This window comes from Carettochelys insculpta, chromosome 2 (assembly GCF_033958435.1).
Source record: "Carettochelys insculpta isolate YL-2023 chromosome 2, ASM3395843v1, whole genome shotgun sequence".
Lineage (NCBI taxonomy): Eukaryota > Metazoa > Chordata > Testudines > Carettochelyidae > Carettochelys > Carettochelys insculpta.
The window spans coordinates 83065431-83092420 of NC_134138.1; the positions used below are offsets into that span (position 1 = coordinate 83065431).

Here is a 26990-nt window from a genome sequence, read left to right on the forward strand (position 1 = left end):
GTTTAGGCCAAGCCTTTGCCATAAAGAGGAGCCACACTTCATTATTATTATTATTATTATTGTTTAATCTAAACCACCTGGCATAGAGACCTGAAGGCAGACACTAAAAAGACAGGATACACCTGGTCAGAACTGAAAAATATCACCCAGCACAGGGGATGCTGGTGAATGGTCATCAATGGCCTATGCTCCAAAATGTAGAGGCTTACTACTAATGCTACTAAAAGGGTGAGCATGTGAATAACTGGTTACTGCATGTATAAATACTATCTTTTGCCTTTCCTAATGAGATCTGCTCTCACTTATGAAAAATGACAAAAGATCTTGTGCCTGATGCAAAACCTGAGGAATCAAGGGAAAAAAATGTGTTGATTTCAATGTGTTTTCATTACACCATATATGAGAAATACACTGATGTAGACTGGTCCTGTAACCCTGGAGACAGAGGGGACATTTAATCAGTTTTAAAGATTACTACATTTTCAAAAAGAGCAGGAGGGAAAGAAACAGGAAAGAAACATTGAGGAAGTATTTCAAAACTGCCCATGTGACTTCAGAGCCTAAACCCTGCTGATTTCTAACAGGCATTAGATGCCTAAGTCACTGAAACATATTTGCAGTTGAAAGCACACAGGGTGTATCAGGAACGGGCTAAATCAAGCCTGGGGTGTACATCTGGCCTGCCAAGCATTTCTCTCTGGCCCTCCCAGCTGATTAGTGGAGCGTGTTTACCTAACGCCAGCAGCCTGTGTTCAGCTGCCCCTCCCTCCCTACCTTATTCCATCTGCAGCCTAGCTGCTCCTAGGACTCTCTAGCTAGCTGTACAGAGGGAGTGGCTTGGAGGATGTGGACAAGAGAAGGTGGGGTCAGAGTAGGGATCAGGGAGGGAGTGACACACAGTGGAGCTGCTTCAGTCTGGAGCATAGATGGTAAGTGACCCAGGAGTACGGTGCAGGGGAATGGGGAGGACAACAGAGCAGGACAGATTTCCCTTAAAGAGACAGAAGATGGCTTCTCTCGGAAATTTATCCAGCAGCAGACAGCACACAAAATCTGTGTCACTGTCACACATACCCAGTCTGTGTCACACACACAGTCATTGTCACAGATACACTGCATCACATGCTCTGTGTCAAAGTTTGTCTCTCACACACCAAGTGTTTCTCTTTCACACTCACATTCTCTGTAACCCCCAGCCCCAACCCTTCTGTGGGGCCCAGACCTGGCCAATGACAAGTATCAAAATTTGTGGAGTCACCCCTCCGCAGAAATGATTGCCCACCCTGGTATATATCACGCTATATATACATCAACAGCAAATTATGATACCTTATTCACATACTTCTGTGAAGAGAGTCCTAATACTGTTAAATAACAAGAAGTCCTGTGTCAGCTTATAGACTAACAGATATTTTGGAGCATAAACTTTCGCGGGCAAAGACCCGTTTCATCAGATGCACTCGTATCCTTGCCCACAAAAGCTCATGCTCCAAAATATCTGTTAGTCTGTAAGGTGCCACAGGACTGCTTGCTGTTTTTAAAGATATAGACTAACGTGGCTGTGCCTCTGATACTGTTAAATAAATGTCTGAAAATATTTTTTTTCCAATCTGGTAAAGTCTCTCAGACGAGGGCACTGAGTTAATATTTTAAATTCACTCCATTTTTTCCACTTTTGTAATATTAAAATATCTTAACTATTAAAATTAATTTGCTCTGCAACATGTTGGTTGTTGAAGACACATCTACCTGCCATTTTGCTTATCATGCTTGTGGCCCTTTAACTATTTTAGGTGAAAGACCCATACTGATATGGCCAGGTCAGTTGTAAGTAACTACGATACTGAAAAGAAACTGACCGAGATTACCTTAAAGTATTATCTCCTCAGCTACTAGAATCGCTGCAGAAGGAAGAAAACAAATGATGAAACTGCAGAGGACAGGAGTTAAAAAGGTAATCAGCAATGGAGGAAAAATGTCACTTGCTATGCTTTTCCCTCTCAGTAATCCGCTAAGCATATTGAACATATATTGAACCAGAAAGCACACATTTAAACAAGCAACTTTATTTCATACCTTCTATCCTTTTAGCGAGTCTTAAAGCACTAGTGGAGCTGTCAGAAGAATACTCCCTGACTAAGATGTTCAAGTAATCACTTTCATGACCACTGTTGTAATAATAGAATTGTAAGCACTGAAATCCTCTTTTGGGATATAAAATTCGGCTCTCCAGAGTAGCTGAGTTTCCCACACTGCCAGCACTGGTATTAAAATACATGAAGTACCCAGTACCTGTCAAAAGAGCATGGGGAATGCAAAAGAAAAAATAAACCTCAGTTTTCCTGTTATATTTATATTAATATTGTAATTAATATAGTAATATTTATATTATTAACATTTAAAATAATATTGTGATCATACCTAGAGGGCTCAGCCAGCCTGGGGCCATGTGTTAGGCCCTGTATAAACCCTAGCCCAAAGGCCTGGGAGTCTCAGTCTAGGGAGAGGGCATTTGTTAGCTGCTTTTCTCATTTTCCTGTCTCTTATTACTCATGTTCCAAAAACATCCAACCATTTAGGGACATAGACTTGAAGGGACTTCCTGGCCTCTGAGTCCAGTACTCAGGTAAGTCAAGCAATCCTGTCATAGAATCCCATTCATAAATATTGAATTCCATCTTAAAACTAGTCAGGTTGTTTGTCCCAATGACTCTTTTCCACATGGTGAATTATTTGCTTTCATACCTTGCCTGAAGTTGTTGGCTCAGGCTTTTGAACCCAAACTTTGCATGTTTGTTTGGCAGGCTCAAAACAAACGATTGGTATTCCCAATGAACTGTTTGCACAGCCCAAATAATTATTCTCAAATCCCAACCCCTTCCAAAATTACTACTAAGCAGTTAATCACAAACAAGAATTTATGGTTTTCATATATGTGAATTACCATGGCTTGTAAACCTCTTTTTAAGCTAGTTAAAACATCATGTGTTGTTCTTTTGTTTTATTATTATACCAAAGGCCAGAAAGCAGAGGGAAGAGACTGGAATTTCCAACCCCCATAGATGTCTATAGCTCAAATGGCATTCATCCCTGATAATTTATGCTGCTTGGTTAAAAATTCATCCTCTGATACAAACCAAAGAAGGTCAAAGTCACAATTCTGTCATGGCACAAAAAAATTCCAACAAGATAAGAATTGCTAGACATTACCTTTGCAGTCTCCCACACAGGTATGATCAGTATGTGGTCCTGCAGATACCTGAGACACACGCTGCCAGTCGCTGTTATCTTCTGAACTTTGAATCATGCCACACACATTCTCAAGTTCAAAACTACACATGTCCATAAAGCTTAATGAGGAGGCTGCAAGACAACAAAAGAAAGTAAGTGGTACATCTGAATCCTAGTCTTACAAGGCTGGCGTCAGAGAGAATATTAAGACATTAGGCTTCTGTGGAATTCCATCCATCCACCAACCCCATCTAGGTCAATAGCAGTTGCATTTTCAACACTTCATATGATTGAGCCTTTTTATAGCTACGGCAGACTAGAAAGGGACTGACTAATGCAAAGTTTGGGGTCTTTTTCCAGCACTTGAGAACATCAAGTGATTCTATCGCACCTGAGAGATCCATTAATCATCTTCTGTGTCTCTAGGTGTTGCACTGATATTGTGAACCAGATAGTTGTTTATGAAAATGATAGCCCAGATCCTCCAGTCCTTATTCAATCAAAATCACTATGGATTCTCCTTTCCCTTCAGATCTTCCATCTCTGGTTATCATAGGCATGGCATTGGTTTTACCAAAATTTCCCTGATGACTTGGTTAGACTACTAATTTTGGAATATCAGTTGAATGAAACATTAAAGAGCATTGAGCAAGACATAATTTAATTGGAATTTTTAAAAAGTAACACAAACTTATGTGCATTTGAAACTTGTGGTTGCAGCTGCATGCATGGAAATTTTGAAAGTTTTGTCTGTCTCATAAAAATAAACTATGATATACTTAATGAATGTACAACACATAGTTTAGTAATAAATATTATGCAGACTGTAACAGAAAGTACAGCTAAGGTAGCAAAAATACTGGTTGAAGTCCTGGTCCTGATGAAATCAATACCAAAACACATGATTTCAATAGGACAATTTCTCCCCCTGAGTGTATGTAACTGGAGGAAAGGATACAGGATATAGAATGTCATGTACATGGTGAGGAAATAATTAAATGTGTGGAAAAGACAAAGTGTTTGTAAGGGGAAACAGAACTGCAGGACGTAAGGGGAAGACCGTCATAACTCCAAAGCAACAAAGTATCTAAGAACAGTCTTAAATTTTAAGCGTGTATATAAGTCCCCCTGAGCTCAACTCTTTCATGCACCTAAAATTGTGCATGTTATTTCTGTGTTGCTGAACTGAGACCTAAGCAAGCAAAGGAATTTTTACTAAGATCTTGCAGACTTTTAATGGTTATATTTATTGTAAAATGGTTTTGAAACCAACTGTTTTTTAAACATAATGTCTCATGATACTTGATGTGCTTGATGCTGTGGTGATGTTACCAAAAAAGGTATGATGTGCACGCCAATGTATACATATCTGAACTGGTCTACCCAATCACAATTACAGATTTTTAATCCCCTTTGATAATGGAACCATATACTATAACTCTCCTTTCCTTGTTTTCCTTCATCTTCTTGAATTACATGGCCTATGTGCAGAGATACTGGTTTCACGCTGTCACCATAACATATATAGAATGGATTTGGAAGAGATTTAATAAATTCATATTTTCTTTGGATAAACCCCACCATCTAATTTGATGTCATATTCTATATATCCCAAAAGGTGAGAGATAAGGGTACAGCCAGTGCAGAGATTATAGATACAGCAGAAATGCGAATTTTTCTACAGTACCTTCAGCAACTGCTGAGGAATCAAAAATGTTTGTGCAGCAAAGCATGTCTGAAAACAACCACCCCAGTGACGAACACAAATCAGCTACCTAGTAAAGGTGTTCTTTAACTAAAGGTCAAATAAAATTGCAGAGGAAACTTTGCATTGCCTCCTACACAGCAGGATTCCTGTAGGAGCATTCTGTTATTTCTAGCTGCCTTCTTTGCATTGTTATTTCTGATGCTGTTAACATACCCACTTTTCTAAATTGTTAGCTTCTCTTTTAGCTGTGCTGGGTAAATTTTTCTTTATTTCTTCCATATAATGGACATGAGAAGCAACAATGATTCAAGAGAACTTGAAAAACTTACTGCAGTTATATAGGCGATTTAGCTTCTGGAGATCAGAATCACTAAAATCCATTCGTTGCCCAATCACATCCATGAAGTCTGGTATTTTAGTTACTATAGTTGGCTCAGTTCCATTCTGGAATGCTGTTTTACTATAGTGCATCACAGAAGTGTAATCATAAGGAACATTCAAGGCACTTGATCTTTTATCATCGTATGTATTGAAATTGTGTTCTTTGCCTAATGAAGAAACGGGGAAATATAAGAGATCAATCAGAATACAAAAGTTCCTTAAAATACATACGTGTGCTTTCTGCATTTAAATTAAGAAAATTCTGTAGCTGAAAAGTTCTTGGACTCAGACAAATGTTTTTAAGGGCAAAAAGCTATGGGTATTTAGTTTGCCCTTCTGCATAACACCAACTATAGAATTTTACCGAGTGATTTCTGCATCAAATCCATAACTTCTGGTTAAACTATACAATACCTTTTTGGTTTCCAGCCTTAATTTCAAAACTTCAGCACATCCCTAGGTAAGCTGTTCAAATGATTATTTACCCTCACTGTAACATTAACACTAACACACCACCCACCACTTTAAACACCACACCTGCCCTCAGCCACTGTGTGTGCTAGAGTCCTCTCCTATCAGAAAGACGTGCCCCATGTAGATGCTTTGATTGACAGCTTATCTCTTAAACTTCCTTTTTGGTAGCCTAAATAGGTTAAATTTATTTTGTTTCTCATTGTAAGGCACGTTCTCCAGATTTGACTCATTCCTGTAGCTCTTTTCTTAATCCATTCCGATATCCTGGCATCCTTTTTGAGGTGGGGAGCCCAGAACTGGACATAGTACTCATGTACTGTAGCAGTCTCAGTACTGCTGTATGCAATGGTACCAATGCATTCCTATTTCTGCTTGAGGTTCCCTGATTTTTTGTGCCTGGTTATTTCACTTAGCAATATGTAACCTAATAAACCATTTATAGCTGCTCTTAAAACATGTTCCTGTACAGACTTCCTAGATGTGTTTTAAATTAATCTGTTTGAAGCTAAGGTTTTAGATTTTAAAAATGTTTTAAATTATTTTATTAGTCCAAAAATAGCAGCCATGTCCTAACTTTGTGGAAACATATGTAGCGTTGTCATGGTTATATCAGTTTCATGACATTAAACATAGAAGGTGAATGAGGTAATATCTTTTATTAGACTAACATCTTTCTTTCTCACCAACAGAAGTTGGTCCAATAGGACAAAATACTTTGTTTATCTTATCTCTGGAAATATTATACAATTACTAAAATAAAGTGTCAGCAAAAATAATCCAAAAACCAGGCACAGTTTACATTAAATCATTTTTGCAATATTATCTTGCACCTCTATCTCTTGGTTGAACCCATATTTGAGCTAATAATTATGTCTTTCAGGCTACATCTACACTACCCGCTTCTTTTTGAAAGGGTCGTGGTGATGAGTGAGGTCGGAAGATGCTAATGAGGCACTGCAATGAAAGCCCCTTATTCCTACTTGGTTTTGGCTTTCCAAGACTGGGGGCGGGGTATCATCCTTTCAAAAGGCCCCTGTCTACACAGGCGGCAAGCAATTCGAAAGCAGCTCTTTCCAATTGCTGCGGCTACCATTATGCTAATGAGGTGCTGCATATTTATGGCAGTGCTTCATTAGCATCTTCTGACCTCGCTCATTACCATGCCCCTTTTGAAAAGGGGCTAGTGTAGACATAGCCTAAATGTTGCATTTTGTAGGTGTTCTTGGCTGCGTCTACACTACAAACTTACTTTGATGTTAACTTTGAAGTAAGGGAGACTAACTTCAAAGTCACTACTCCATTCCCGGGAATGGAATAGTGGCTTACTTCAAAGTTTAACTTCAAAGTTAAGTGTGTGTAGATGCTCTGCACTCCTTACTTCAAAGTAAGGAATCCACCAAGGAGGTGCTCCCCCCCAGGGGACAGAGACACTCTGGCCAGCCCAGCCAGGGCTCTATGGTCCCAGCTCCCTGGCAACCCCAGGCTGAGACTATGCCATAAGCAGTGAGAGCATGAGCTCCCATTCAGACCACTCCTGCTTGAAGCACCAGCCTGCCTGGTCTGAGGACAAACTGAAGGACCTCCTTGCTCTGTGGGAGGAGGAGGAGGAGGTCCTTTGCCAAACTGGTGCCCGGCAAAAGGCCTTTTGCCGCCTGAGACCACCCTGACCACACTAAGAGCAGCGTGTGGATAAATGTAAAAGAACTCTGCAAGACCTACATCAAGGCCCGCGATGCTGCCAGCCAGTCAGGGGCATGGCTTGTCCACTGCCCCCACTACCAGGAGCTGCACAGGCTCCTGGGGCTGAGGGAGACGGCCACCCCAGAGCACATGGTGGACATCGCCGCTGCCACCCCCCACCCTGGGGACAGCAAGGACAAGGTAGGCCCCTCTGGCACCATGTGCCTCCCCCCACATGGGGAGTAGCTGACCAAGACAGAAGGCAATGATGAGGGCTCCAGCGATGGACCCTCGTCATTGCCTTCCCCTCCAGGACACCCACCTGAGCCTCCTCTAGCCGAGCCTCTCCCAAGCCCCAGGACATCGCAGCCGGTACATACAGGATGAGTGGGATGTCACCAGGGATGGGGATGGGGCCCACCCGGAACAGCCCCACAGCCCACACACTTGGAGACGGCCGGGGGGGGGGAGACACGGGCTGACCCTCACCAGGCGGGAAACTTTGGGCATGTGGGATCCCACGGAACTCACGGGCCATCAGGTGATGGGATCAGGATGGGGGCCAGCGGAGCAGGGGCACTGGTTCCCCCGGGTTGGGACACAGCACTAACGAGTCATCTCCCTGTCCCCTTCTGTCTCCACAGGTCCCACATCAGGAAGGCTCCGCAGCCCACTGGAATGGATTGCATCCTGGCCTCCCACAGACAGTGCTGGAGGGAGGAGGAGGCTACCGCCAAGTGGGTGGTCATGTGAGAGACACCTGGGGTGCTCCAGGACTGGCTGGCAATGGAGAGGGATGTGTAGGTGCAGCTGGCTGGCAGCCTGGATGCTGTGGCCCAGGCCTTGGCCACCCACCTCACCCAATCGCCTGCCCCCTCACCAGCCCAGCCCACAGCCACCCCACCCCCACAGCTGCTCCTCTGGCAGCAGCCCCTCTGGCATCCCTCTCAGCTGCCCCCCCGCAGCTGCCCACCTCCTGGCAGACCCGTCACCATCCACCTGCCTGGAGCTGGCTCAGTGGCTGCTGGCAAAGGCAGGTGCACCTGGCTCAGCCCTAGTGGCCACCCCCTGCACACTTCAAGCAGGCTGAGCCTACAGCACCCCCACCACAGCCCTACCTCTCTGTGGTCCCGGCCCTGTCACAACCCCACAGGAGGCCCCAGACCTGGCGTGGTAGGGGCAGCCACCTCCTGGGCCCCCACACCTCTGGGTGACTGAGCCTTCCCACACCTAGGCCCGCCCCCCAGTTCAGTTGCTTCACCTAGGCCCCGACCACCATCCGATGGACCATTCCCCCTGTGCACTGTAAATAGTTTCACACATTGTTCTCTTTGGTTTTGCAAAACAAGTTTATTCCCCTGATACTAAAGTTAATGTTCCCACCCTAACCCTGTGTCCCCAGTGCTCACTGGGAGAGTGGTGAGGCAGGGGGAGTATGAGAGATGGGAGAGTGGGGGGAGCTGGTGGGGCAGAGTGTGGCTGGGAGGGTCAGGGCAGGCCCTGCATGAAGACCTGGCACAAGGCCTCCTGGACCCTGACCCCTGCCCTCAGCACCTAGCGGCATGGAGCAGCAGGCAGCTGCTCATACCTGGCACGCAGGTCCATGGCCCAGCCCTGGATGAAGAGCTCCTACTAACCCTCCACGAGGTTGTGGAGGGCACAACAGGCAGTGATGGCTGAGGGGATGTTCAGGAAGCTGACATCCAGCCTGCTGAGGAGGCTGCAAAACCTCCCTTTTAGCCTCCCAAATGCCTGCTTGACTGTGCCCCTGGCAAGGTTGAGGCAACCATGAAAGGTGTCCTGGGCCGGCATGGTGCATCTGGTATGGGGCCACAAGAGCCATGGAAGCAGCAGGTACGTGTTGTTGGCCACAATACAGGGGAGCATCATGATGTCCCTGAGCAGGAGCTCCCACGGTGGGATATATGTGCTGTCCTGCCTCTGGTGTCCCAGCCACGAATTCCAGAACACCTGGGCATCATGGGCCCTGCCCAGCCGCCCCATGCGCATATCCAGGAAATGGCCCCTCACGTCCACCAGGCCCTGCAGTACCATGGAGTGGTTCAGCTTCCTGTTAATGTAGGTGCCCCCGCTGTGGTCTGGAGCCCAGATCACCATATGTGTCCCGTCCAGAGCTCTGAAACAACTGGGGAAGCCCAGGTCCATGAACTCAGCGAGTGCGGTGTCCAGGTCCCCGAGGGTCATGACTCGTGGCAATGGACCGGAGGCTGTCAGGGATGAGCAGTTGCTACAAAGCAATGGCTACCTTCTTCTGCATCAGGACTGCTGTCTGCATCCGTGTGTCTCAGTGCTGGAGGACTGGGGCAAGCCAGTGGCAGAGGTCTTCAAATGTCTGGCGGGTCATTCTGAAGTTCTTCAGCCACTGCTCATCGTCCCAGTCCTCTAGCAGCAGCTGGTCCCACCACTCACTGGTGGTGGCAAAGGCCCACTGGTGCCGAATCGGGGGTGGGGGAGGGGCACCAGTGCTGTGGCTCAGGCCTGCAGGCTGGGTCCCAGGTGGGCGCCCCAGCTGAACCGCTGGAAGATGAGGGAGACCAGCTCGGCCAGCAGGCTGGCCATGGTGGACAGGACCTCATCCTTGGGGAGCGTGGGAGCAGGCGTGTTGCTCGGCTGTTGTCCCCGGCATGTGCTGTGTTGCTGTCTGCAGCCTGGCAGCCTTGAGCACCTGCAGGGTAAGGGTGTTTGGAGGGGCCCTTTAAAGGGTCAGCTGGCTGTGAGCCCAGACGGGCTTGTGGGCCATATGACCCCCCCCCCCCCCCGCCTGCATCATGTCCTGGCCCCTTACTGGAAAGTAGGGGCTAATTGTGTGTAGGCACTTAACTTTGAAGTAGGGGGGAAGCCTACTTCAAAGTAAGGGAGGGTGCATTTTGTGTATAGACGCTCTACTTCAAAGTGATTTTGTAATATAGACACGGCTCTTGAGTCAAGAAAGGAATAGTGTTCATATCTAGTACTATAACCTTAGTGTTGCGCGACAAACAGAGACTATCACAGTGAATCAAAGAAAGAGAGATCAATAAGATTTCTGAGAGCGCCTCAGTTGCAGAACAAGCTTCTATCCTTGTCTGTAATAGTTTGAGATTGTTGTGCTCACATGCTGCATGGCTGCTGTTCTTACCAAGGTGACGGTTTAAGTGTTGAGAACCTTATTGGGAAAAACAAGAAGTCCTGTGGCACCTTATAGACTAACAGGTGCCACAGGACTTCTTGGTGTTCTCGAAGATCCAGACTAACACGGCTACCTCTCTGATTAGTAGGAAAAGAGTCCTAGTCTGGGTGGTACCAGTGGGTTGTAGTTTTGTTAGGATTTTCTGTGGCTTGCTGCTAGTTTTGATTTGGTTGCACCGGGGTTTTGTTTGTTGTTTGATCAATGCCAAAACCTTTGGCTATGTTTATACTACAGCGATTCTTCAAAAGAAGTTCTTCTGTAAGAGATCTTCCAAAAAACCTTCTGTCAAAAGAGTGCGTCCACACACAAAAAAGTGGATTGAAAGATCAATCCACTCTTTCAACACAGAGCATCCAAAAAAGCCTCTGCTTTTTCAAAAGAATGGGACAGGGAGAGGAAGAGGGCTGCCAGAAAAAGGGCCACATTCTTTCAATTTCAGATCAAAAGAGTGCATTTTGTGTGTAGATGCTGCATTGGTTTTTTCGAAAAAGGCCCGGCTTTTCCAAAAAAACTGGCTGTGTAGACACAGCCTTCTAGAGAAGTATGTGGTGTCATTGTAAATTACATTAAAATGTACCAAATTATTTCACTGTGCTCCAAAGTGCTCCTTGCTTTGGACATTGTACCTAGCACAATGAGGCCCCATTCTTGAATTGAGGCCTCCAGGAATTGTGGTGGTGATGATGATGATGATTGAGGTCTATTATCTTAATTAGAAGTCCCTTATCATTTACCTCTTTGGTGCGGGTAGTTATTATGAATTGACATGAGGGACTTATAGTTTTAAAAGCCTACTGGAGCAGAATGAGATGTTACATAGACTAGTCTTCTCTCTTGCCCTAAGTGAAAATAAATAAAGCAGAAATCATTTACCTGACTGAATTCTGTCCCATATTATGGAGACATAATCATCCCGATCAGATCTTGATTGCTCGTGCCAGAATCCAAGTGCATGAAGAAATTCATGTTGAATAGTTGCGATTCTGTCACAGTTGGCTCCAATTGAGAGCTGTTGTTTCCCTTCTTGGCGATTCCCTACATAGGACCAGCAACTAATAATGAAATAAAATTCAGGACGGGTTAGAGAAATACATAGCTGATATTTCCATATAATCTTTTAATCCATCTGCTCTGACAGATAGGCTATGTTTACACTGCAGAGCTATTTTGGGATACCGAGGTGTCCTGAAATAGCTACTCTGCATCGATGAAATGTGCCTGGTATTTCAAAATATGTTTTGAAATGTGGGGTGTGCTATTTCGGCAGTGTCATGTAACTTGTCAGCAGGAGAGCAGGAGTGGAAACTCCCATCCCTGTAATACAGCCAAGTTCCCATCCCTATGTTACAGCCTGTTACAGCCTTAAACCCAGCAAACATAAACACCAGATAGCCACATCAGTTCTGACACCCGTGTTTAGACTTGGGAACCTAAGAAACCAGTAACCAGGGCAACCATAAGAACATTAAAAGTGGCATTGAACCAGTACATGCACACCCAGTAAACAGCTAAAGGATGAAATCACTGTGAGGTCCCACCCCTAGCTGAATTTCACCGGGGGCTCTTGGCCTCGAGGGATGCCATGGCCTTTTCCACAAGATGGAGCAGCGTCCGCTATGGCCCTGGTGGGTGGCGTTTCGGGACTGGAACTTCCCTTGGCAGAAGGGACACTAGCATGCCAAAACACCTCTTATCCTGTCATAAACGTTCCTGTTGGGCTTTGCTTGCTAATGTGTACCTTGTGAAGAATTTGTAGTAGCTTGAACTAGGTTAGCTTAATAAAGTACAGTATCAATAATCAGCTCTGTGTTGAAGCAAATCCCATAATCCTATCCATCCTTGGCCCTGTGAGTTGACAGGCACCTTGTTGCAGGAGGAGTAAGGATGCCTCGAAATAGCCCACCCTTTATTGCAACATTTGGCATGGTGTAAACAGTGTCAAATGCCAAAATAGCCAGTTTTGAAATTAATTCAAAATAGGATACGCAATTTGCATAGTGCAAATTGTGTATCTTAGTTTGAATTAAGGGTGCGGTGTAAATGTAGCCATACCATTTAAATGTAAGCGCTAAAAATTTTATGAAATAATGGCTACGTCTACACGTGCAGCCAACATCGAAATAGCTTATTTCAATGTTGCGACATCGAAATAGTCTATTTCGATGAATAACGTCTACACGTCCTCCAGGGCCGGCAACGTCGATGTTCAACTTCGACGTTGCTCAGCCCAACATCGAAATAGGCGCAGCGAGGGAACGTCTACACGTCAAAGTAGCACACATCGAAATAGGGATGCCAGGCACAGCTGCAGACAGGGTCACAGGGCGGACTCAACAGCCAGCTGCTCCCTTAAAGGGCCCCTCCCAGACACAGTTGCACTAAACAACACAAGATACACAGAGCTGACAACTGGTTGCAGACCCTGTGCCTGCAGCATAGATCCCCAGCTGCCGCAGCAGCAGCCAGAAGCCCTGGGCTAAGGGCTGCTGCACACGGTGACCATAGAGCCCCGCAGGGGCTGGAGAGAGAGCATCTCTCAACCCCCCAGCTGATGGCCGCCATGGAGGACCCAGCAATTTCGACGTTGCAGGACGCGGATCGTCTACACGGTCCCTACTTCGACGTTGAACGTCGAAGTAGGGCGCTATTCCTATCTCCTCATGAGGTTAGCGACTTCGACGTCTCGCCGCCTAACGTCGAAGTTAACTTCGAAATAGCGCCCGACGCATGTAGACGCAACGGGCGCTATTTCGAAGTTGGTGCCGCTACTTCGAAGTAGCGTGCACATGTAGACGCAGCTAATGTGTTAGCCATACGTATATCACATTTCTTTTTTTCTGAAATTTATTCTGGTTTAACATATTTGGAGTTACTTCTTCAGATTGTCCCTTCCTCTAATATTCAGTTTAACGTGTTTGACTTTCCAGAACTTATTTTGTTTCTACTAGTTTATTTCTGTAACTGGAAAATGTCATAGCACTGATGACAGAAAAAGGTGATGGCAATTTTACTGATCCTGCAAAAACCCCATAAATGAGGAGCCACATATATTTTGTTTCCAAAAACGTAATTCCCCTGGCAAATTTTAAGAGAGAAACATTCAGGACTTCCAATTATTTTTCTACTTAAGGGTTTTTTTCCCTCCTTAGCAAATTATTTACTTGAGGAAGATGTTGGCATGGACAGTCCTGAATATTGAATCCATCTGCGTAGCCATAAAAACAGGGAGATAAATTGAATGTCTTTTATTAGACCAAGCTCTCCTGAAGAGATAGACAGACTTTGGTATTCACCCAAGAATTCTGCAGAAACTCAAATATGAAATTGCTGAACTAATTGTGGCGTGTACCCCATCACTGAAGTCAGCTTCTATACCAGATGATTTGAGGATAGATAATGCAAGACATTTCTTTTAAAAAGGCTGCAGAGGAATTCCTGAAAATTGCAGACCTAACTTCAGTATCAGACAAAAAGAACAGAATTGTGTTCAATACAGCTTTCATAAAGGGAAATTATGCCTCACCAATTTATTAATTAGAATTCTTGAAAGACTCCACAAACACATAGACAAGGATGATACAGTGGAGTTGACAGTGGAGAGTTATGAAGGAATAAGGAAGGTTTTATTTACCAATTCACATGACTTAAGAAGTAGGGGGTCACCCAATAAAATTAATAGGTAGCAGGTCTAAAACAAACTAAAGGAAGTACTTTTTCATACAATGAAGAGTCAACTTGTGGAACTTGCCACCAGGGGATGCTGTGAAGGCCAAAACTATGACGGGGTTAAAAAAGAATTAGGTATGTTCCTTGAGGATAGGTCTAAAGGTAATGAGTGGGCGAGCTGCATAAGCTGACATGTAGCTTAAGCTGGTGAGGAAAAGGAAATAAAACAATACCTGTTCCACTTTGTATCAATAGCCATTAGAATAGGGCCTTGGACTGGGACCTCACACATCCCTGGTGGGATGGATAGTTCCAAGTGTCAGTATCATTGTCTCTCTGGCCAATGACTTAAGTATTTGGCACAGAGTGGAGGAGATTCAACAGGAGAGACAGAGACAAGCATCCCAGAATACATCATAGCCTAGTGGTGAGGACAGTTACCTGTGAGGTGGGAAACTTGACTTCAGCTCCCCACTCCACATCAGTTAGAAATGGGATTTGAATGTGATTCTCTTATCTCCTTGGGGGATGTGCTAACTCTTGGGCTAAAAGCTACTCGGAAATGGTGCTACCACCACTTATCGTATATCATGTGTATAGTATACCACCACTTATAGGGTGCATCTTACTCCAGGAACTAACTTCGAATTTAGGTACTACTTCAAAGTAGCCAGCAGAGAGTCCACATACATTTTCCCTTACTTCAAAGTTAACTTTGAAGTTGGGGCCCAACTTCAAAGTCCTCACTCCATTCCTGGGACTGGGGTAGTGTCCTACTTTGAAGTTTAACTTAGATGCAGGGTGTGTGTAGATGCTTAACTTCAAAGTTGCTTACTTCATAGTTATGCTTCGAAGTAAGCAACTTTGAAGTTATTTTTGCAGTGTAGACACAGCCATAGTGTTATCAGGTCCATCTACTAGGCATGTTCTTAGCAGAGGGTGACCATTCATCCCTTATTGGGTGGGATGGTCCCATATTTGGGATGTCAAAAAGGCATCCCGACTTTTTTTTAAACAGGACAAATTGTTTGGTATTTGCACCGCCCCCCCCAGCCTCAGGGAAGCAGGGGGAGCATGGGCAGCTGCCCCTTCTCCAGGGCTCCCAGGGAGTGCTGGCAGCTGCCACCTCCTTCCCGGCTCCCTGGGGCTTGGAGGAGCTGCCCCCACCCCCCATATCTCCCTGGGACAGGGAGATATGGTCACCCTATCTCAGCAAGCCTACTGGATTGGACCCCACAGGCAAGAAAGATGGGGCAGTGCCTAGTATGAATGCCTAGCTAGGGCTTGGGTGTGAGCTGGGTCTCAGGACTGAGGTGTCTGGGTGCACATCCAGTGGCTGATATTTAGGAACCTTCATGGTTAGGTGGCAGCTAAGCAGGAGTTTTGAGGATCTGTATTTTGGAGTTAGGGGTTTAAGTCCATTTGTGGCTGTAGTCAATAATGTTCAGATCACAATTGCACCTTGGGGATTCACTACAGGTTTCACCTCCCAAAACTGGGATTCTCTGGTCTGGCAACATCTGTAGTCAGGCGGGACCATGGATGTTACTGGACCAGAGACACCCAGGCTGGGAGGCTATTAGGCTGAGGTCCAGTGGCTGTAGCCTTGCTGGAAGGGAGCCCAGCAACAGGGTGATGGCGGCCCTGTGCAGGGGAGCCTTGTGGGGCCTGTGTCCCCAGGGCTGGGGCCTCATCAGAAGCCCAACTGGGGCTGCATTGGCAGCCCAGAAGGGTCTGAAGCTGGTGCCCCTGGAACCATGGCTGGGGCCACAACCAGCCACAGCTGGACCCAGTGCCCCCTGCGCTGGCGCCAAGTCCAGCAGGTGGGCTGCAGGTGGAGCCATGGCCATGTCCCACCATGGGACCTGGCACCCCTGGTACTAGGCTGGGCCTGGGACTGCATCAAGCAGCCCGGCCAAGGCAGGAGCCAGCTTCTGTGGGGCCAGCAGTTGGGGCCATGTCCTGGATCCAGTTGGGGCCACTGGGGCTGGAGATGGGGGGCGGGGGCTGGAGGCAGGGGGCTAGTGGGGAGGAAGTGGAGCTGGCAGCAGGTGAGGGGACAGATGCAGGAGACCTCCCTTTGTCCAGCAAATTTCCTTATTTGGGATGACGCAGGTCCCCAGGGTGCCGGACAAGGAAGATGCAACCTGTATTAGTACACAGGCCTATAAACTAAAATATTCATATGAGAAGCACAAATTAGCCCACAGGTGATATTTTTACACTATTTTCCAGGCACAGGTGGGACTCAAAACAACCTGGTATAGCACTGACCATATGCAATTCTGTTTATTATGGTTGGGCACATTTGCAGTCCTGCAGCCAGGGTTATGGCATTCCCACTGCGGGGGAAAATACGTATAAGAGAAATTTAGTATGAGAATGGAACTGCATAATGGCCAATGGCCAAACAAGAAAAAATAATTTGGTCAAATAGCTTGATTTACAATGAAAGGAAAAAATGATCTGTTAGGGATTCAGTTCTATACAGCTCTCAACAGGTCCTAGAGTGTTTGTTTGCGAACAGTTAGGCCGTGTCCACACTAGCCAAAAACTTCGAAATGGCCATTTTACTAATGAAGTGCTGAAATACATATTCATCGCCTCATTAGCATGCGGGCGGCCACGGCACTTTGAAATTGACGCAGCTCGCCGCCACGCGGCTTGTCCAGACAGGGCTCCTTTTTGAAAGGACCCTACTTACTTCGAAGTCCCCTTATTCCTATGAGCAGATAGGAATAAGGGGACTTCGAAGTAGGCGGCATCCTTTCGAAAAGGAGCCCCGTCTGGACGAGCCATGCTGTGGTGAGCCGCGTCAATTTCAAAGTGCCACGGCCGCCCGCACGCTACTGAGGCGCTGAATATGTATTTCAGCACTTCATTAGTAAACTTCGAAATGGCCATTTGCATGGCTATTTTGAAGTTTTTGGCTAGTGTAGACATGGTCTTAGGGTGTGTCTACACTTGCATTCCTCTTTCGAAAGAGGTATGCAAATGAGGTGAATTGAAAATGCAAAAGAGGTATAAATTTGCATATTTGTCACCACATTTGCATATTCTAATTTCAAAAGAGCTTCTTTAGAAAAAAGAAAGCCAGTGTAGACGCTGCTCTTTTGACAGTAAACCCATCTTTGAAAGAATCCTTCTTCCCTTTATTTAATGGGAAGAAGGATTCTTTTGAAGATGGGGTTTAGTTTTGAAAGAGCAGCATCTACACTGGCTTTCTTCTTTCGAAAGAAGCTCTTTTGAAATTAGAACATGCAAATGAGGTGCTGAATATGTAAATTTATACCTCATTTGAGTGCCTCTTTCGAAAGAGGAATGCAAGTGTAGACACACCCTTAGGGTAAGAAAAAACTTAACTTTTACCAAGTTCATATCAGGTTTGGGGCTTATGTAGTTTCTAGGTTGCAAAATCTGAGAAATGAACAGGTTGAGATATGGAATTATTTTTCAGTGCTCTGGTTTTGGAGACGATACTAATTAGTGACCATAAAACCTGGCATCTATCCAAATGGAATGAGACTCTAGACTCTGTCCCTGTTTTCCTCTTACCCGCTGCCCTTGAACACGGATATGTAATTTTTTTCTCCTGCCCAAGGTTTGAAGTCAATACACGTTTTTAAGCTATACCGTTCAAATGCTTCAAGAATAAGTCCTTTAGCATTCATTTCTGTAAGGGAAACAAAGAGTGTTGTTGTCAGTATAGGTCCTTGCTGAGCTTTTGCAGAACTCACTCTAGCAAACTACTATTAAAATCTTCGCATTTTGACTGACTAGGGATTGAGCAAAAAGTCTGCTGGAAAATTGTATTCTACCTTTGTTTTAGTTAAACATAATATAATGTATTTTATGGATGATTTTTATGCATATAGTAGAAGATAATGAGTACCTAAAACTTGAGCCTGAGAGTTGCTGAGTGCTCTAAACTCCTACTGACTATAGTGGATCGAATAAAATTTCCCAGAGGAAATAAAGGATTATGGGCTGTGTGTACATTAGCCCAAAACTTCGAAATGACCATGCAAATGGCCATTTTGAAGTTTACTAATGAAGCACTGAAATACATATTCAGCACCTCATGAGCATGCTAGCAGCCGCGGTACTTCGAAATTGATGCGGCTCGCCACCGCACAGCTTGTCCAGGCAGGGCTCCTTTTCTAAAGGACCCCGGCAACTTTGAAATCCCCTTATTCCTATCTGTAGCTAATGTTCCATTCTAATGAGGTGCTGAATATGTATTTCAGTGCTTCATTAGTAAACTTTGAAATGGCAATTTGTGTGGCCATTTTGAAGTTTTGGGATAGCATAGATGTAGCCTCAGGGTGTGTGTACACTTGCATTCCTCTTTCGAAAGGGATATACAAATGAGGTAAATTGAAAATGCAAAGGAGGTTCATATTTGCATATTTGACACCTCATTTGCTTATTCTTATTTCGAAAGAGCTTCTTTCGAAAGAAGAAAACCAGTGTAGATGCTCCTTTTTCAAAAGTAAACCTCATCTTTGAAAGAATCTTTCTTCCCGTTAAATAAAGGGAAGAAGAAGTCTTTCAAATATGGGGTTTACGTTCAAAAGAGGAGCATCTACACTGGTTTTCTTCTTTTGAAAGAAGCTCTTTTGAAATAAGAGTATGCAAATGAGGTGTCAAATATGCAAATATGCAGCTCATTTGCATTTTCAATTTGCCTTATTTGTATAGCTCTTTTGAAAGAAGAATGCAAGTGTAGACACACCTGCAGTGTCATAGCTCAGGCAGATGACTTTAAAAACAAACTTTTTTTAAAAAAACATAGTGCAACTTTTCAACCAAAGCAATGTATTATTTTTATATATTTTTATATATTTATAAACCTATCTATATATAATCAAAGGCAAATACTGTACCCAAATTATCCTCAAGGACATAGGGGATCGTAAGAGGCCACCGATAGTTGTCGCCAATAATGGAGTTTCGTTTCTGTAGTTGAGAAGGAAAATAAATATAAAAACATTCAGTGAGGGACAAAATTAGGATTAGGTGGTAAAAAGAAGATTTAGTAGTCTAACCTGCAAATAGCAACATGTCTCATTAATTTATGTGAGGAGGTGATAAATCTAGGAGCAAAATTGCAGAGGAAGAAGACTCAGTGGTATAGGCCTTAGGTATAAAATACTACAGACCATGGGTGCTGAGTCCATGGCTGCTCCAGGTCTGGAGCACCCATAGGAAAAATGGTGGGTGCTGAGCATCTTCCAACAGCCATCCTATCAGCACCTTCTTGCCCCGCCCCTGGCCTCGTCCAATCCTTATCAATTATTCCATGGGGTACAGGTGGCGTTGGGGGGAGGGAATGGGAAAGAGTGAACTTGGGGCATATTCAGGGGTTGATGCAGAAAGGGGTGAGGGTAGGGCAGAGGCATCAAGATACAGAATGGTGGTGAGATTATGGGTGAAAGGATGGAGTGGGGGCAGGGCCTGGGGCATCACTGAGGGGAGCAGCTCCTGGCACATTAAGAAGTCACCATCTTTGCTACAGACTTCCCAAGACTAGAATTTCAAATCCCAGCAGGGTTGGCTAAACCTGAAGTCCCTTGCAGATTATGAGGGTCTGACTTTCTGTGTTTTATTATCTGTTCTGCCTGGACATTAACAATCCAAAGACTCTTTTCATAAGAGTAGGAATTTGTTCCGGTGGCCTTGACTTAAACGCCTCTTACTGTACCTGATGTGCCAAATACAGATGGGTTTCTGGCCTGCATCCCAGAAGTAATTCAGCAGGGACTAAAAAATCATCTGCTCCCATTGAATTTGGGGGCAAAGCGGCCATTGACTTCAAAAGAAACTAGGCTGAAGCAGATTGCCAGGTATTCCCATTGGAATTCTTTGAGATATAGTGCAGTATATAGGGCAATTTTTACTTTTGGAGGTGAATAGGGATACTATAGGGATAATCTAATGAAGGATGTAAACTTGAACAGATTTCAGCTGGGCAACTCACATAATGAGGAAAGGTTTGCAGGGAAGAGTCTGAAGTTTCATATGCTGACAGATATTGCGCAGATTTGCAGTTTAACGAAGGATATCTCAAGCAGGCCTCTCTGCATGAGATTATTGCCAATACTCTTAAAACTACATGGCTACGTCTACACTTGCATTCTTCTTTCAAAAGAGGAATGCAAATGAGGGAAATGAAAATGCAAATGATGTACTGATTTACATTTCTTATGCTTCATTTGCATGATCTATTTTCAGAAGACATTCTTTCGAAAGCAGCATAGACAGGGCTCTTTCGAAAATAAACCCCATCTTCAAAAGAACCCTTCTTTCTATTTTATTTCAATTTATGGCCACATAAGCATTTGTAGCTAGTACCAGCTGGATGGGTTGAGCATTTGCAGATGAGCACTGCTTTACGTTGCAAAGTTAGTGACACATTTCTCGTTTTACATTTTATATGTGAACTCACCCCATCATGTTTGATATCTCCCTCAAACAGGTTCAGTCCTAAAGCTAAAAAGTAACAAGTGATTAACATTCAGACATTGTAGTGATCTCTCACCGTTGCAATTGAAACTTTCAAAGTATGAGAAAGATTTTTTTAAAAATTACCTTCATTGATGTCCAAAATATCTTGATCAACTCCACCATCTACATCTATTTCTGAAAAACAAAAGGTAATTGAGGTAGGACATTAGTCTTTGCTATTGCCTTTAAGAAGTATGAAAATTAACATAGTAACATAAAATTAATTGTAACTCTGTCCCTGCTGTGTTTGCACAGCTGTTTTTGTTGGCTGCCTTCAACACACTCACATAGAAATATGACAGAACTCACCCAATGACTCTGGAGTAGGCTAGGGAGGGGGAAAAAGAGAGAGATTATCAGGAGGCTTAAAATAAAATGCTACTAACATTATTCTTTCAATATTAGAGATGCAGCTTGAACTCAGCTAACAGCATTTACTGCTGGCTGCTTTCAGTGTATTGTAATAGGCTATGATCAAGTTGCACTTTGTCATGAATAGTAACAGAGAGAGAACCGTGCTAGTCTGTATACTATCAAAACAAAAAAGCAGTCCAGTAGCATTTTTGTAGGACTACCATCTAGTTAAGCTAAGTGATTCTTTCCAGCCCAATTTTCCCAGGTTCTATAATATTAATAGCCCTCTATTAACTAGTAAAGTTTTATGGCACTTATGTCCTACACTTCCCTCAATCGACCTTTAAAAAAAATCCATAGTCCAATATCTAACAGACACACATACACTGTAGGAATGATACCAAAGAAACTCCTCAGATTTCATCTGCTTTTGAAGAATTCAATCCTATAAATACTTACATAGCCCTCACTTACAAGAGTAACGAATACCCAGACACAAGTAAGGGATGGCAGGCTCCAGCTCATAGAACACATAGTTGTCATGCTATTCATTTTCCAGGGCTTATTTAATTTTTTCTTTCCAGGAGCCTGAGCCAAAGCCCATTGAAATCAGTAGGGGACTATCTATAGTTTTAAGTGGACTTTACATCCAGCTTCGAAGTAGCCAAATCAGAGCAGTCTCACTGAGAGAGGTAAATGTGTGCAACATAAGGATGAACATGAAAAAAAAAACCCGAATATTGATTTAAAGACCAGAGACTCACATTGAAAAAGTGTAATTTGTAGGTGGACTGAATACACACAAGAACCAATTTATTTCCAAAACAGCAAAAGTCTCATACTTCCAAATCAAATCACCATTAAGGGAATTCATTAATAATTGCCTTGGTAGTTAATATGACTAAAATTAATCCCCCAAGAATGATTTAATTAGTATGTCCGTTTCATGATGGTTTATCCAAAAATTGAAATAATGGTTTCTATTAATTGTTTTTAAAAAAAAGCTTTATCCAAAGTGCTGAATATCTTTAATACCGTTAAGGAAAGGTAAAGCATCTCTATGATTATAAATCACAAAGTCTTAGGGCTTCAAAATCCATCATGCAAAAAGCACATCCATCACAAAGCTTTTTTTTTCCAGTCCATGGATAAGATTTTCCAGATGCATCAAAACTTTCATGAGTATAAATATTCTGTTTATATACTTTTAATAAGAGAAACAATAATTTGGAGAGTATTCAAATTTCAAATTATTTCCTATTCTTCACGTAATCAATTCAAATTCATCCCGGGTCAGCAGTGACTGAAAACTGTCAATAATTGATGACTTCACTATTGAAGGCGTCAGTGATTTCCAGCTAGATGGAGCCTAATACTCATATATAGCTCTGAAATCCAAGAAGTCCGAGTGAAATTATCTATTTTAGTGGAATACTTGTGTGAGTAAAGATTACTCAGGAGATCACCAGCTGCAGGATCTGAATCCAGCTGCCCATAACCTGAAAGCCAACACAAGTGATACAACTTATCAGAATGTCAACTCCTAGGGTGCGTCTACACTAGCTGGCTACTTCGAAGTAGCTGGCACAACGTCGAAATCACACGCATCGTGTCTACACGCGCCGTGCGCTATTTCGACATTGAAATTGACGTTATGCGGCGAGACATCGAAATCACTATTCCTATCCAAAGATGGGAATAGTGCCCTACTTTGACATTCAATGTCGAAGTAGGGCATGTGTAGGCGATCCACATCCCTTGGGATGGCAGAGGAGGGGTCCAGCAATGAGTTAGGGAGGCTCCTAATAGACCTCCCCTCCCAGAGCACCAGCTGGGCATCCGCTCGACCGTGGCAGTGGACGGTCAGGTACATACCCCACAAGCCACACACCCCTGGGCCACTCGGAGCTGGTGGGGTAGCTCCAGAGTTGGCAGAGCACCCAGCAGGGGAGGGACAGGGGAGCCCAGTGGTCAGGGGCTTTCCCATCTGTCCCCTGGGAGGGACTCCCTGCCAGGAGCTGCTGGGCAGCCTCCCGTGCAGCACCTATCAGGGTGCTTGCTCCCTGGGTGACTACCTGCAAGGCTTCCAGGTGCAGCTGCTGCTGGGGGTCCATGGCTGCTGTGCGTCGGTCCGTGAGAGTGTGGCTAGCGCTCTGTAGATCTCATGCTGTGCAGGCCGGGTGTGTCTGGGAGGGGCCCTGTAAAGGTGCAGCTTGCTGTTGCCCTGGAAGGGCTAGTCCAGCCTGTGACCCCATCTGCAGGCTTTCCTGGTCCCTGATTTTGACGGGGAGCTCTTGTGTGTGTGGATGCCTTGCTTCTCCGTCCAGGGTGGCTCCTTTCAACGTTCCCTGTCGCTACTTCGACATGGAACATCGACGGCACCAGCCCCAGAGGATGTGTAGATGATACGTGTCGAAGTAGCCTATTTCGATATTCTTACTTCGAAATAGGCTACTTCAGTGTAGTGTGCTAGTGTAGACGTAGCCCTAGTAATTTATAAACAAGTAAAATATTGTCTATTTATAACAATTGCACAATTAAAAATAATTGTGTGCATTGCTAGCTGATACTACTTAAGTGCCCATCAAAGAGGAATCCAGTAGTCCACTGAATTACTATTTACATTTTAAATTTAACTTATTTCCTATTTTCTGAATAATTGCCCCATTGTTTGTGGTTTATTCATTTTCACTTCGGAAAATACTTTGACTAAATCTGCACAACAGTAGGGATCTATACACTAAAATCAATCCAGTGGCAATCAGTTGAGCAGGGGTCTAGTAAAGACCCACTAAATCAACCACAGATCACTCTCCAGTCAACCCCATTACTCTACCCCAGATGAGAAGAAAAAGGTAAGTTAAAGGGAGAGTTTCTTCCACCAATGCCCCGCAGTGTAGACCCTACGGTGATTCAGCCTAAGGTACATGGACTCCTGCTATATTATTCACGCAACTGGAATTGTGTACCTTAGGTCTCCTTTCTGCTGTAGTGTAGACATAGGCTCAGAGGCATGTGAATTATGCTAAATACATTAAAATATAAGGTGGTCAGATTCTGTCATCTTAACTCCTCTTAAGTAATACATTGCTCCATGAGTTGCCCCGTGATACCAACATGGGACAAAGTACCAATTCCTGGCAGCAAAATAGCAGTTTACTCCGACCCCATTTCCATCCACCCAGTGTTTATCTGACCCAAAAATTCAGATTGTGTGCTTGCTCCAAATTCTTCCGAAATTCACTGGGTCTTATTCATGGAAGTGGGAAAATTTTGCAGGTTTTGGAAAAAGATAAATTAATATACAATTTCAAAGTTGCTATTGTTGTACCTTATCATAAAATAGTTCACCACAGGTGTGCAGCCAAAGTAAAGTATGTCCAGTTTGACCAGGAGGACATTTGCTTCAGTGCCATAGTTATTATATTAAACAAAATACCTGATACCACTATCTGCATTCAAAATAGTAGAATAGGTTTTGCCACTTACCATGACCCCATAGCTGGCCTATGTATTTCACCAAAATTGCTATAGAAAAATCAGTGGCTGTTCTGCCTGAGTAGGGAGTGAAGGATCAGGCCTTCTGCGTACAGAGATACACTGATTATAAATAGGATCAATAAGAAAGTCATCAGGGAACAAAATTTTTTGTTCCTCTTCACACAGGAATGTTTTTAACAATTGGAGAGAAATCCTCATTTGCAGGATCTGCACACAGCAGTTTATCTTTTTTTCACAAACTTGTTATAACCTATATTACACTTCAAAATATAATGAAGATTGTCTTTGTTTTCTTACCAGACCACAGACAACCCGAAGAAGAGACCAAGTCAGCAGCACAGACACAGGTAACATATTCATGTTGCTTTACTCTGCAAAAGGCTATGGATTCAATTTCAGGACAACTCCCTCAATAAGGAAGTATATTTAATACTTCAGAAACTTTGCCCTGGTATATGTATCTAGCTGTTTTATAGCTTTATCTTAACTCATCCAGTCCATAAAGTCTATTTATTTCACCTGTAGGCTATAGGTGGGTTGACCTCCCTCTGCCCCCGGGGTGTGTATCTCCGAGGGAAGCCACACCTCTTTGCTACAGCCACTTTTTATTAAACCATCTAGACAAACAAAGGGAAAATCAGCAGTTTAGGGTAAGCTGGTACCTGACTGAGTACACACCAGAAGTCTATGGGTGATTGGGCACAAGAATTGGGTATTCAGCAGGCAGCCCCTCAAATGTGTGGAGTGGGAGTACTGCCCACCCAAGGTTAGGGTGGCAGGGGGAACACAGACTTACCCAGCTACACTATGTCCCAGTCCAAGCCCTAACAGTTGGCAGTGTGGCCTACCTCTGAGTTAGCAGGGGTCCCGCTGCAACATGCTGGTAGTCTGGTTCCCCTGGGCTGATTCCAAAATTTCCCTTTGTTCATATCTGCATCCACAGGCCATCTTCTGTCTCCTTGGGCTACACACTGGCTACATCTACACTATGTCTATGTCTACACTAGCCCCAAACTTTGAAATGGCCACTCAAATGGCCATTTCGAAGTTTACTAATGAAGCGCTGAAATGCATATTCAGCGCTTCATTAGCATGTGGGCAGCCACGGCGCTTCGAAATTGACGTGGCTCACCGCCGTGCGGCTCGTCCCAATGGGGCTCCTTTTCGAAAGGACCCTGCCTGCTTTGAAGTCCCCTTATTCTTATGAGCAGATGGAATAAGGGGACTTCAAAGTAGGCGGGGTCCTTTCAAAAAGGAGCCCTGTCGGGATGAGCCGCGTGGCGGCGAGCCGCTTCAATTTCGAAGCGCCGCGGCCGCCCGCGTGCTAATGAAGCGCTGAATATGCATTTCAGCGTTTCATTAGTAAACTTCGAAATGGCCATTTGCGTGGCCATTTCGAAGTTTGGGGCTAGTGTAGACGTAGCCTATGAGATAAATGTGAATTTAAGGCAGTTAGCTTGATATTACCCTGTGACTGTCTTCGCTGTAACTACTATTAGCTTGACTTAGGGAGCACTGGTATCGCTATCATCATATCGTCAATACCTGCTGGGTGTAGCATCAAGTTCAAATTTGAAAGTTCAATTAAAGGCCAGTGTGAAAGTGCCACATCATAAAATAGAATTTATTAGCCTTGAGAGGTGTCCTGTATGTAACCCACAACGCCCCTCAGTGCTCCGCTCTGGCTGCTGCTCTCCAGGTGTGCAGAGTTAGGTAACATGAAGACCATGAATCTCAAATCGGGACCAGGAAGCCTGTGGCTGTGGGGTCATATTTGTGCAACCCTTCTGCCAGAAGGAGTCAGCAGCAGCCAGGCCCGGGTTCAACATCTAGGGCATGGGTGTCCAACCTTTTGGCTTGCCTGGGCCGCATTGAGTGAAGATCGTCTTGGGCCGCGTACAAAATATATAATATAGTTAATGTGTATAAATCACATAATAATGTTAAAAGTTTACGATCTTGTGGGGCCGCATTACTAACTGTCCAGGACTGCATGTGGCCCGCGGGCCGCAGGTTGGACACGCCTGATCTAGGGGTTCCTTTTCATCCATCTCACATAGAACCCGCTCAAGCCCCCACCCAGGAGCCTGGGAAATTCACACACCCCTGGGCGCCTCGGAGAAGCAACGCTTCCCCACTCGCAAGTGTGGAGTCTGAGTGTAGAAAAGAAACTTTTAATGAAAGAGGCACAAAAGTCATATGGCATTAGCTTGGGAAAATACCACACCCAGAGTTCATAACCAACCCTCAAGTAACTGTCCCACCTCAAATGGATTGAGCCGTGTCCTCTACCTCTCA

At 44.4% G+C, this 26990-nt stretch overlaps 1 protein-coding gene across 1 annotated transcript in view; it reads right to left on the bottom strand.

The window, feature by feature from the left end:
- The window catches only part of MEP1B (meprin A subunit beta), a 39754-nt gene extending 14702 nt beyond the window's left edge, over window positions 1-25052 (bottom strand). The window contains exons 1-10 of the mRNA XM_074985811.1: window positions 24990-25052; window positions 21147-21165; window positions 20922-20972; window positions 20779-20822; window positions 19217-19289; window positions 17886-18003; window positions 11538-11716; window positions 5269-5487; window positions 3211-3363; window positions 2077-2292 (exon numbers count right to left, since the gene is read on the bottom strand). Of these exons, the coding sequence (XP_074841912.1) occupies window positions 2077-2292; window positions 3211-3363; window positions 5269-5487; window positions 11538-11716; window positions 17886-18003; window positions 19217-19289; window positions 20779-20822; window positions 20922-20972; window positions 21147-21165; window positions 24990-25052 (1135 nt within the window). The remainder of the gene's footprint in view (window positions 1-2076; window positions 2293-3210; window positions 3364-5268; window positions 5488-11537; window positions 11717-17885; window positions 18004-19216; window positions 19290-20778; window positions 20823-20921; window positions 20973-21146; window positions 21166-24989) is intronic.
- Window positions 25053-26990: the final 1938 nt, after the last annotated feature.